The sequence below is a fragment of the Chanos chanos genome, chromosome 5 (genome assembly GCF_902362185.1).
Source record: "Chanos chanos chromosome 5, fChaCha1.1, whole genome shotgun sequence".
Taxonomy (NCBI): Eukaryota; Metazoa; Chordata; class Actinopteri; order Gonorynchiformes; family Chanidae; genus Chanos; species Chanos chanos.
In genome coordinates, this window is record NC_044499.1 from 20,724,259 (window position 1) to 20,736,333 (window position 12,075).

The window sequence follows — 12,075 nt, forward strand, 5'->3', positions numbered from 1 at the left end:
AACCTTAAATGGCAACCTTAGATAACAGTTTAAAACGCTATAATAATTAAGCAAGTGAAGGACATAGAGCAGGTATGCATGTGTCTCATATTAACAACACAGTGAAATTGGAAGTACTAGTGTACCTATTTTGAATCTCTGCTAAAGTTATTTTGAAATGCCTCCATAACAATTTTACTGTTAATTATACTGCAGGGGTTAATCTATTACAATGTCCTTATCTTTAGCCTTTTTAGTTTAGCTAAGCACTAACACACCTGGTTCAATACAGCAACTAACCATCCAGTCTTTGATTCTTGGCAAGTTAGTCTGAGCATAACAGTACTGAGATAAATCAAAACAACTGAGGATTGGAAAGACTAGAGTGGATCTGGAAACACTGGCATGGTGTTTAATTGAATAGTCAGGGACCTACCTTGTGATTTATATGGCCTGCAGGTGGCACTGTTGCTATATTGTTCTTCCAAGGGCTGAAAAGGCTTTGCCTTCTTCTCTGATCCTAATCCCCCAACAGATCCCAGCAGACTATAGATTTAGACCACTCATAATACATACAATATTCCAGTAGAAAATGAATATGCAGAAACCTAAGTTTCGACTATGACATTTCAGATGATTTCTTCATTACTTGATTATAAGTGTGGTGAGAATGAGGCACCACTCTGATGTAAAACTATGGCTGAAGGCAGCATTTTTTGGAATACATTTCTGGAATACATTTCAGATGTGACACCCACATTATTGACTGCCTTGAACACAAAAGCTCATTCAAACATCTGGAATGTTGTTATTGTACAGACCCTGTGGATAATGCATATATTTTAAATGCCAATAACCAACCAAACCAACTGTTCAAGCACAAATGTAACTGTAAATATTATCGTCAGCAGTTATGCTCTAGAATAGGATGCTTAGGAAGTGTATCTGCCTCTCACTGCTCACACTGTGCTCCCCTCCAACTCACTGCGTCCTAATCCACTTATGAAATTGTGCTCCAATCCAATCCAATCGCTGGAGATTTCATGTCAATGCAATCCCGTCTTTTCTTGGCCGTTTTGCATTATACATTTTCTCCCATTCATAATTTAGCCAACGTAAGGGCTCTGTAGATCCATGTACACAGTTACAGGCCATCTGTCACCACAGTGTTTAACACACAGAGACATTTGTTGAAGGCACCTCGTTATTTGCCAATGATGTCAAGGCAAACCATCCGATCGGATCATTGTTTAAGCGATGCCGAGATTGGAAAAGAGCACCATGAGAGCATATCAGAGCCCACATCATAGACTAAACACGGGCGAATTAGAACTGAGTGATATGGAAGAAAGGCCTGTTTTTTGATGTGCTCTCCCTCGCTACAAGTAACTAACTCTGATGAGGACAACAGAGCATATGAGAGGAGCCTCCCTACTGTGAGCGTGAAGGATGTCTTTAGTGCAGCAGCAGAGACAGCCATGTTGGCTCACACTGCTACAGTTTACATCCCTTAAATGAAAAAAACAACTCTGTTCTAGTGACAATGGCATACATGTGAAGGGATGTTATAGATCAGCCGTGTCCTGTTTGGATGCAGTCCCTTGCGTGCGTGCGTGTGTGTATGTGCATGTGTGTGTGTCTATGCGCTAACGGTGGGATGGAGTGTATGTGTGAATCTGAGCTCTGCATTGATTATTCATGCCAGGAAAAGCATCTCCGCTCTCGTTGGCTGTGCCCATTGGAGCTCGCTAATTGGCATGAGAATGTTAGGAGATGGGAGGGAGGGTGAGAGTGAGCGAGCGAGAGAGAGATAGTAGAGTGAGTGTATGTGTGAAAAAGAGTCAGTGGCCTCTGCACAGTCACAACATACACAGAGAGAGAGATCACGGAGCATACTGGTGGAACGGGTCAGAGCCCAAAAAATTGGATTGGATCCTCCCTTCGCTTATTTGTTGCCAAGACTCTACGGAAGACCACCTGACAAAAAAAAAAAAGCAACAACAAAAAACTGCCCTCAGGAACATCTCATATGTTTCAACCTTCTTCCTCCTGTAACTCGTCTCCTCTTCTTCACCTTCTTCCACTGGGTTCAACCATCCACGCCCTGCAACAAAAATGACCACCTACCACCCCAGTCGGGAGTATCCCTGCCGGACAGGGGAATGCAGGGAAAGGGTTGTGAGGGAAGGCAGGAGCATTTGTCATCCACAGTTGGACCTTAGGCACCAACTCTCACAGTCCCATCCGGCACCCATCCTTAAAAACCACCACCACCAGCAGCAGCAGCACTCTCAACAGCAAGGTCTCTACCAATCGAGCTATAGTTCTTCCACCCTGCCCGCCAGCATGGCCAAAAGCAGGGCCAAGTTCCTCAACCTGCGAGACAGCGTTCGGAAGAGCCCCACCAAAAGCACGGCCAAAGTGGCTGGGCCTGGGGAGAGGTTCTCTAGCAGGGCTGACTGCCCTTGGTCCTCTGTTTCCTTTGACAAGGTATGTGAGTCCTCGTTGGGACTAAAGAGTGGAGAGGAATGAGGTGCCCTGTTTTTGGAATTTCACTGATGGATTTTTTAAAAAATTGGTCTCCAAGATATGAGTTGTGTCATGCTTCCCGGTTTCTCTGAGTGGTTGGTTATAACCGTAAACGAGATTACGTGCATTAGTGTTGATTATGTCTGTGTAAGGTATGCCATCAAAACTGCTTGTATTTGGCCTGTCTGGTTGTAGCATCGCCTTACAGTGCTGAGGTGTGTCCCCTCTCTGGCAGTGAGGTCCCAACTGTGCTGCACTTGCTGACTGTGGCTGCTGGTGCAGTTAAAGGTGTTTACTTGGGTAGGTGTGTTTGCTATGGTCAAGTTCTTGCTCCACAGTGGTAGATATTGATGATTAGTTGCCTATGCACTTGTTGGGTTGAGTTGGACAAATCACTGTCTCCTCATAAGTTTGTTACGTTGCTTGACAGTACAATGAAACTCGAAGTGTGAGAAGATGCAGTAGGAGCCTTTAGATGTATCATAGGAAGCTAGTGCCTGCTGGGCTGAGGTGGCTGTCGAGCACATTAAGACTTGGATGAGCATGGGTAAGTGAATATTACAAATTAGGGTAAAAAGAGAAAAGATTATTTTGCTTGCCCAGCTACTTATAGCACATGTAAAGATCTAAAGTAGAGCTTTGAAGTAGGACTGATCGATGCTGTTGATAAGGTCTACTTTTAGTTTCTGTCCCCGCTGTGTCTATTGGTTGGACAACAAAACAACAGTTAAATCCTCTTAAATATTATTTAACACCTGTAGAATGCCTCCAAACCATGTTATTTTTCAAGCAAAACAAAGTGTTTATATGTGTCTGTAAGTCTGTGTAAAAAGTCAGGTGAAGAGAGTGTGTTAAAACATTTTAAGCCATCATCAGCATTGTATACTATACATGCAGGAGCTAAATGACACATCTGCAGTTTTAAGTGAGAAGAGGTATATTTAGTCATTTAAAGCCATTGGATTCCTGCCATGAATTTGTTGTTGTTGTTGTTGTTGTCGTCGTATGATTACACTGATGTATTTCAAATTTCTGGCTGAGTGTGTTGTCCTGCTAAGGTAGACCCTACAGGCATTTCACCATTGTTTTGTTCTTGTCCTGCGTGGGGTTTCAACTAAAGGCTTTTGATATTTGCAGAGGAAGAATGTCTGAAGCAATGGTGGACCCTGTTCTTTAAATCAAAACAAACGCAATCCATTAGAAACATATGTATGAATGTAAATGTGTTTGAACTGGTAAAGTGATGATTGACTCAAGTGAATGAGTGACAACTGGTCCAGCGTCTTGCGAAGGCTGATAACACAGTGGTGTCAGTGAGGTTCGGAGCAGCTTAGCTCTCCATTCACATTCAGTGTTTTCAGCTGAACTGTCTTGTTGTGCCTGAGGGAGAACTCAGAGAGGACGTGTTCAGGTGTATTGCTATGTAAGGTTAAGGGAAATTAAACATCTGTAGGTGCTTTTAGATCCTCAAAGAAGGACTCGTGGCCTGGGAAACTGACAGTACGAAGACCTAAGTGACCTGATTGGGGGAAAACAGAATATCTGTGAATGAGAATGAATGAGAATCCACCTTAAGTTAGAGTTTTGCTAAATCAATAATTATTAAGCACAGTACTTAAAGAGGGGCTTCTGAATTCTTCTGTCTGAATTTGTCAGAAGTGTCTGTATGAAGTATGAAAGTTTGTCCTTAAGCTTTTGGATAGAGGTGACATAAAACCACAGTAAAATGAAGGTTGTGTTCCAACAGTTCAAATGCTGTTTAGTGGTTGTATGTGGATGTGTTGTATTTAACTGTCATGTATATGTTTAGAAATGACTTGTTAACTGAGCTAGAGAGCAAAAGCAAGATTTCTTCCAAAGGAAATCCTTTTTTATTCATTTATTCTATCATGATTTCTCCTCTCTATTCATTGTAACCACTCACATTTCTTCAGAAACTTAGCCTGAGCTCTGAAAGACCATTTAAAGAGGTGTAGGGACATGAGAGAAGGAATTGGATGAAAAGCGGGAAACTGTGTCAAGCTTCCCCCTTGGGCCATATGTCAGAGAGCGAAATGCTTGGGGGCTCGTGCCCTTTGGGGGTGGATGCTTCATGCTGTCACAGTGAACGAGGACAAGCTCCACCCCCCAGGTCCCCGCCCCCCACCTGTCCAGTCTGAGGCACCAGCTTCATCTTTACACTGATGCACTGCAGAAAACCCTTACATTTCTCTCAAACGCTGCAAAGATCAGCCCCAATCTGAAGCCTGACCTTGCAGTCCATAGAATACCGCACTTACTTATCCATAAGCTTTAGAGAGGTTGACCCCTCACTTTTGTACAGTTGGATATTGGACTTCCAGTGGATTTTATCTGTTGCACAGAATAACACTCACTCCCACTGTTATCGCAAAGGGAGTGCATCCACTGTGAGGTTTCCTCAGTGAAGCACGCACGGTTACAGTGTTTATTGTTGTCACCGCATGTTTGGTTAATGCTGACATGCATACTGATAATGCATGGTTCTGCATTACTGCTATTTCTGTACACAGTAAAAATGTTTTTTTTTTCCGAAGCACACTGAGATGTTTGTGCATCTCTGTTCTCTCTGTGTTTTTTTGCGAGTGCTGCGTTGCAATTTTGATTTTCTTCAGTAAACGTAAACAGGACATCTTGCTAAACCCCCTGCTGTGTTCCCATATTCGGATTTACCGCAATCATCTGACTTCTTTTCACACACACGCACTCTGACACTCACTCACTCACTCACACACACACACACACACACACACACACACACACACACTTTCAACACCCCCCTCCAAACTTAGACTCTTGTCAGCCCATCCTCTGCATAGCCATGTTTTGTGTTAAGGGTGTGTGTATGTGTGTGTTTGTGTGTGAGACTGTGTGCTGACCTCTCCCCCCATGCTATTGTTTAGCAGACAGATGCTGTCCCACCCTCTGCTCCCATAATCCCTGTGATCCCAATCTCGCCTGTCCCTGTGGAGCCTGCTGTCATCCCTCCACCAACGTCACAGGTTTTTTTTTTTTTTTCATTCTCTTCCCCTCCACCCCACTCCTTTCTCCATTCTCTTTCTGTTGGTCATTTGCTGTTGATCCCTGCCTTTCCACTGCTCTTTTGATGGGCCAAGAGATTACTGGCGAGAGAGAGAGAGAGAGAGAGAGAGAGAGAGAGAGAGAGAACGTATTGTAAAATACCTCTCTCTCTCTCCCCCCTGACTAAAACAGCATCTGCGTGCCAGCCAGCCTTTGGAAGTGGAAAGCCCTCACAGAGAGAGAAAGAGCCCAAGTGAGAGAGAGATAGAGACACATACAGAGATAAAGAGAGGAATTAATTTAGGCTATTTGAAGACGTAATAGCATTCATGCTACAACAGTGCATATCCTGCAGTATAAAATGCCATGTACGTATGTATAGTGGGTGCACTGCTCTAATCTACTGTGAGTGCCTGTTGTTATGGTGGCCGTGTATGTGGCGTCATGTGGAGAGTAAGTGAGCGCCTTGTCATACAGTACAGCACAGGCCATTTGAGGACTGTTTCTATTATGTGAAAAATTGCCTTTAGATGCTTTAGTTGTTTAAACGTGAATTTCTTGTTGCTTGGATGGCTAACTCCATTTTCTCTTACAGGCAAATCCGCCCCCTGTTGTGGTGAATACGGACAGCATAGATTCTGCCCCATACGTAAGTCTTGCAGTTTTTCTCTCCTTTCTTGTGATTTGAAAAGTATTTGTATGTTTGAGACATTTGTGCACGTCAGTTTCGGAATATATTCATAGTATTCAGTCTTATCATACTTAATTATGACAGAGTTTTCTTTATGGATGTTTCTTCAAATTTTCATCAAATCAGTCAGTGTATTGTTAAAACTGGAAACCATGTTCACTCCATTCCTTCTTTTTAAATTCTGACAACAGAGTGTAATGTCAGTAGTGTTTCATATCCTTTACATGACTTAAACTGTTGCAGTAGACAGGTTTGAAATGTCTGTGATGTGGTTTGACTTGACATAATGCTTTTTAGTGTATCCCAGTGTTGTTTATGCTTTTGGTATGGTATTGCATACACACAGTATGTTTGCACGTTAACTTTGCATAACATTGCTGCAGAATGGTTCCTCAGCTTTGCATCTCGTTCGTGCACTACAGTTATGCAAAGGTGGAGAGGTGTAGCGCAGACTAGATGTTTCTCCCTAGCTTGAGATTGGTTTTAATGCTATACATTTCCCATGGGATAGCCAGGGATCACTAAGGTCACTCCAGTCATTAATCTAGCACTGCGTGGGACGCTGTGTTGGCTTTCCTTAACCCACCTACTCAACACACACACATACACACACACACACACACACACACACACACACACACACGTATATACACACACGTGGGACTTTCAATTTCACCAGTGTGCTGACTCAGCTGGCCCTCCAGCTGTCAGCAGAATACAGAGCCTCTCTCCAGGGATGTGCCACCTTTTTGTCTAATATGATTGTGGAGTTTAATTGGTCTCTGTGTGGTGGTGATTTACTGAAGTGCTGAGGTGTGAATCCTCATTGGCTGCGATTGCGTCGATGATATCACACCGCACTCTCTGCTTTACAGTCCCAACTCATATGAATGAGAACTTCCTCACTGAGATCCCTTTCGTTTAACTATCAAGAAGAATATTGAGAACGAATCATTTTTTCCCTTCAGTTTGTCAGGCTTAACACTTTGTTGACTCTGTATCGGGGATGGGGGATGAAGGAAGAGCGACACAATTTGTTTAAGGAGCCAGTGTGGTGCAGCCTTGTCCATGGTGCTGAAAACAGGAATAGGCTTGACTTTAATGCTCCGTCCTCCCCGTTACGTAATCAGTCAAAGCTGAACCCTTCTGGAAAGCACTGCAGGCACAGATCACATACAGAGATGGCTCTGTAATTTTCAGCTGCTACAGAATGAGGCCATTGTAAGGCTTATCAGCTTCCATTTCTGTATTACGTTTTTTTAAAAATTTGTAAGCATTGATTTTGTAGTTATCAGATACGGTACAAAGATGGCCTAGGAAGGTTATGTCTTCCCAAACTCTACTTTGGCTCAAGCAGCAGAAAGACAATTTTCTTCAGGTCAAACGCAGCTCAAAGACAGCATGGTGATGGTTCTCTGTGGACCATGGTTTCATTGGTGTTGACAGAGATGTCAGGGGTATGTGTAAGGATGGTAAAATGGCGTTTCTCTGCCTTTTGACTGTCAGGATGAAAGAATGCCTCCTTTTCTGATCCCTGCTCTATGTGCAGATCACTCTGTGTCCAGGGGGAAGAGAGGCACATCACATATTTATAAAGCCCTACACAAGTCAAAAGAGAGTTCATCTGAATATTTCATTTGAATACGCAGTGGCGCACTCTTGTCAAATCAATGTTTCAGGAAGTTTGCAAAGCTAAAGACAACAGTTTATCATTGCATGGCGTAACTCGTCAAAACAGCCCAATAACTGAAATCTTAAAATATTCAAGTTGACACGACCTTAAAACACAGCAGTAGGGTCGTCTGGCTTTATATGCCTGGATACAGATAAGCCGCATACTCACTCTATCTTGGCAGCTTCATGCAACCTGGTTTTAGGAGGCTTAATCAGGTTTCTCAAGAGAAAAAAAGAAGAAACACACAATCCACTGGTGTTAAGAACTTTTTCATAGCCACATATGCTGTGTCTTAGCGAGCGCCCCATCGCTGTGCCTTGTGTGTTTTTATTCCCTTATACATATGTCATAATGCGGTCACGTCGAAATACACACGTTTTGCACACATCTTCTTATGTTCTAGCACGCTCCCTTTTAGTGGAGCAGAATAGTGAAATGGGCTGTACCAACAGCTTGATATGTGGATCCTTCTGAAGAGACGTATGTGAAGCTGGACTGTTAAGCTGGAATGGACAGTGAACTGGTTTGTGTGTGAGTGTGTGTGCCCAACAGAGGCTTGGCTGCAGCCGTATCATAACAGTCATTATATTCCTGCTCTACCAGGCCACTGTTATGTTTCTGTTTTTTTTTTTCCCCCTCCAGCGTGCCTGTCTCTCCAGGGCCCCTGTCTGCCTCACCTCACCTCTGATTTCATTAGTGTGTCACCACTTATCTTTCACTGAGCCTTATTCAGGCGCGCATCCACACACATCTCCACACACACACTCATACAGATGGGATTGTACAAGGAAACATACACACATACACACACATGCTGATTTGTTTTTCTTGGATGCATTTTTGTTGTCAGCAGGGAGGAGTCATATATAGACTGTCCCTAAAACAGGGCGTTTGAATTGTATCCTTTGTGGTTCACGACAACAGGAAATGCCCCTTGAGAGCAGATATGAAGTATGTTTGGTGGGTCAAGAAGATGGATCAGATTGTATTGTTGACTGATATGTTGCGTGTAATACTCAGGGCTCAGAGGCTTTGCCCTCACAAGTCTAATCCTCTGCCCTGTGTCTTCAGTCAGAAAGATGAGATTTGAATTCCTCTGAGGAGCATCGTTTCCCACTAAAGTAACACATGTAGATTCCACAAGCACGAAAGAGCCGCAAATAAACCGAGTCAGTCAAAAATGATTGCGAGAGTGTACATAGAAAAGTGTGTAAGCAAACAGAGCAAGGGGAATATGGAAGAGTATGGAATCTTGTTGGAGTTTGTCATTAAAGGCAGTATTGAGCTGTTACATTAAGTTGTTTGTTATTTCATTCATATCCAATCATAATGTCTACATGCACTGACAGAGTGAAGGGGTGGGACAATTCTAAGGTCTTTCTCTCACTGCCTCCCTTTTCTCACCGTTGAGAAGGGATGTCCATCCTCTTATTCATCATAAGCTTCAATAGTTTCCAAACAAGAGAACAAAGACTATTAACTGATACATCAATGTATGGTGAATGGGTAGAAATGATAGATGTCCTCATAGACTCATGAATGTTTGTATGCTTGCCTGAGCTGAAGCACCGAGTGTGAAATGACTGGGTCAGCAGCAACACTGCATGGCCAATATTCAGTCTTTAATACTCGGTTTGTGTTGGATACTCTGTTCATGGTATACATGTAACTAACAGATAAATAAAAATTATATACTCAGTTAGTGATACCCTGTCTTTATGAATATGGCTCTTTCTGCTTATGCTGTGAATTCTGGGTCATTTGAACTGAAATGCCTGTGGTCACTGGATATTGCAGGTCTCTCACTGGCTGGTTAAGAGCTCTCTATGGAAGAGATCAAATACATCGGGAAATGCAATTGCAGCAGATTCTGTGTTATGTTAATGTCAGAGGGATCTGCAAAGAGATGCAGTATTGACTCTGGCTTTGTGTCTGACCTGTGTGAAGTCAGGCAAATCGGTCCATTCCAGATGAGCTCTGTTGCATGTAGATTGTATCTCGTCCTCTCTGTGATTGGTTGAGGTATTGTTGAAAGAGGGGCCAAGGTCTAAATTAGGACTGACCAGATACCACATAATCAATAACACAGCGTAAAGAATTGTTCACTGTTATAGATTCTAATGCTCTCCACTGAACTACCCACCATGGAGGATAGTGATACAATATGGAAATGCTACACAGTTCTTCAGAGGGTTCCCACTGGTTCATGGTGCGGACAGGCAGCGATGACTGAGAGGAGTGGACTGATGGGGATCAATAATTGGATAGAGTGATTGTTGCATCAACAATTTGCCTGATCAAAATGACCTGGTTCCTGTTTACTCAGGGAAAGTTATGGCTTATGTCAGAATGAATTTCCCTAAAGGCTTGAGAGTCAAAGAGCCAGAATCTTCATCTCCAGAGTCTTGACCAATGCAATGTGCAGCACAATCTAAGGTTTCGTCTTGTTCTGTTTTCAGGTAAACGGTACAGAGGCAGACTACGAATATGAAGAAATCACATTGGAACGGGTGAGTCCAGCATGCGGTGTAGCAGATTACTGGCTCACTGCCCTGTAACTTCAGAGTGTAATATTAACAAGGAGAATTTACCTCTGTGCTCATGTTGCTTTGTCCTAACATAAGAGTATAACCAGATGGAGCATAAATGAAAAAACCCCATAAACATATGCAGTCTAACTGACAACATGAAGGCTTATACAAAGCCTTGTGCTGAATCTAAATGTCTGTGTTATACTGAAGGCTTTAAATATTAATATTAACCTTGTTTGTTTGATCAGAGATGGTCATCAGCTTTTATCGTATACAATCAATAAGGACTGCAGCCTCAGGGAAAACATAAGTACATATATGGTTATTATTATTATATTGTATTATTATAAAAATTATTATTTACTGTACATATTATGGAACATATAACATTGCCAAAGCAGTTCACATTAAACTGTTAACACAAAACACAAAGATATTGTAGAAACAGTTGCTGAAATAACATTGTATTATATTACATATTGTGATTACTCCTCCACTTTATAAAAAGGCTTCTGTTTTACAATAGAGAAAGAGGGAAGAGAAAAAAGTCCGAACTGAAGAGCATACAGGCATTTCTAACAAAATTAAAACCCTATCATTTAAAATGCCAGATGTCATCCTTGCTGAAGGCCCTAGTAGAGCATGAGAGAGTACTTTAGCCTGACAAACATGCCTTATCTGTGCAGAGTAGAGAAAGAGTGCAGGAGAGAAAGAGAGAGAGAGAGAGCACCATCTTGCATTCAACTGTCAAGTCTTAATCCCTGACTGCCTTTGGCTTTTTTTTTTCATCTTCATCATCATCATCTCTGTGGATGACCCAGTTTAGCTGTGCTCTCTCAAGTGCGCATTATTAAGTTGGCATAAATAAACAATGCTCCTTGGCAAGCTGTTGTTGGCTCATCTTAAACACCCACTCCTCTTCCTCAGAGGGAGAGAGAGAGAGAGAGAGAGAGAGAGTACTCCAAATCCACTCCCCGCCCAGCCTATTAGGAGTCAGTTTTTACGATGTGTTAATTGTTTGTAATTTAGTGTAAGCTTGTTTCTTTCAGGGCTATGACCTGGAACAAACTTTAACCAAGTTACTTATCTTTTCATTTTAATAATGTTTTATTTCAGTTTGTGGACTGAACTTTATTTCCTGAATTTGAAGGTTGAAGTTAAGTCTTTTTCTGAGATACTTTTCATTTTGTTTCTCTCTCTCTCCCTCTCTCTCTCTCTGTCTGCAGGGTAATTCAGGCCTGGGCTTCAGCATTGCGGGGGGCACTGATAACCCCCACGTTGGTGAGGACCCGAGCATCTTCATCACCAAAGTCATCCCAGGGGGAGCAGCAGCACAGGATGGACGACTTCGGTGAGCGTCTCTGATATCAAACCCTCTGTGTGAGTGTGTGTGTGTGTGTGTGAGTGTGTGAGTGTGTGTGAGTGTGTGAGTGAGTGTGTGTGTGTATGTGTGTGTGTGTGTGTGTGTGTGTGTGAATGGACCTGTGAGCTGTCTGCACACACAGTCAGGGCCCACAGGTTAGCTGCCAGAGGTTTATTAAAGATCCATGAGTTCAGGCCAGAGCTGAGACCTGACCCTGACAAGCAGTAGATAGCATTACAGTGACAACACACACACACACACACACAGA

The 12,075-nt window shown here is 42.7% G+C and overlaps 1 protein-coding gene across 13 annotated transcripts in view; it reads left to right on the top strand.

Moving 5' to 3' along the window:
* The window catches only part of dlg1b (discs large MAGUK scaffold protein 1b), an 85,932-nt gene that overhangs the window by 48,106 nt on the left and 25,751 nt on the right, over nucleotides 1-12,075 (top strand). For 6 of the 13 annotated variants that reach the window (XM_030773171.1, XM_030773173.1, XM_030773176.1 and 3 more), the window contains 3 exons: nucleotides 6,143-6,196; nucleotides 10,373-10,423; nucleotides 11,671-11,795. In XM_030773171.1, coding sequence (XP_030629031.1) covers nucleotides 6,143-6,196; nucleotides 10,373-10,423; nucleotides 11,671-11,795 — 230 coding nt within the window. Of the gene's footprint in view, nucleotides 1-798; nucleotides 804-5,429; nucleotides 5,529-6,142; nucleotides 6,209-10,372; nucleotides 10,424-11,670; nucleotides 11,796-12,075 lie in introns of all 13 variants that reach the window. The other 7 variants (XM_030773170.1, XM_030773172.1, XM_030773175.1 and 4 more) reach the window with 4 other exon arrangements.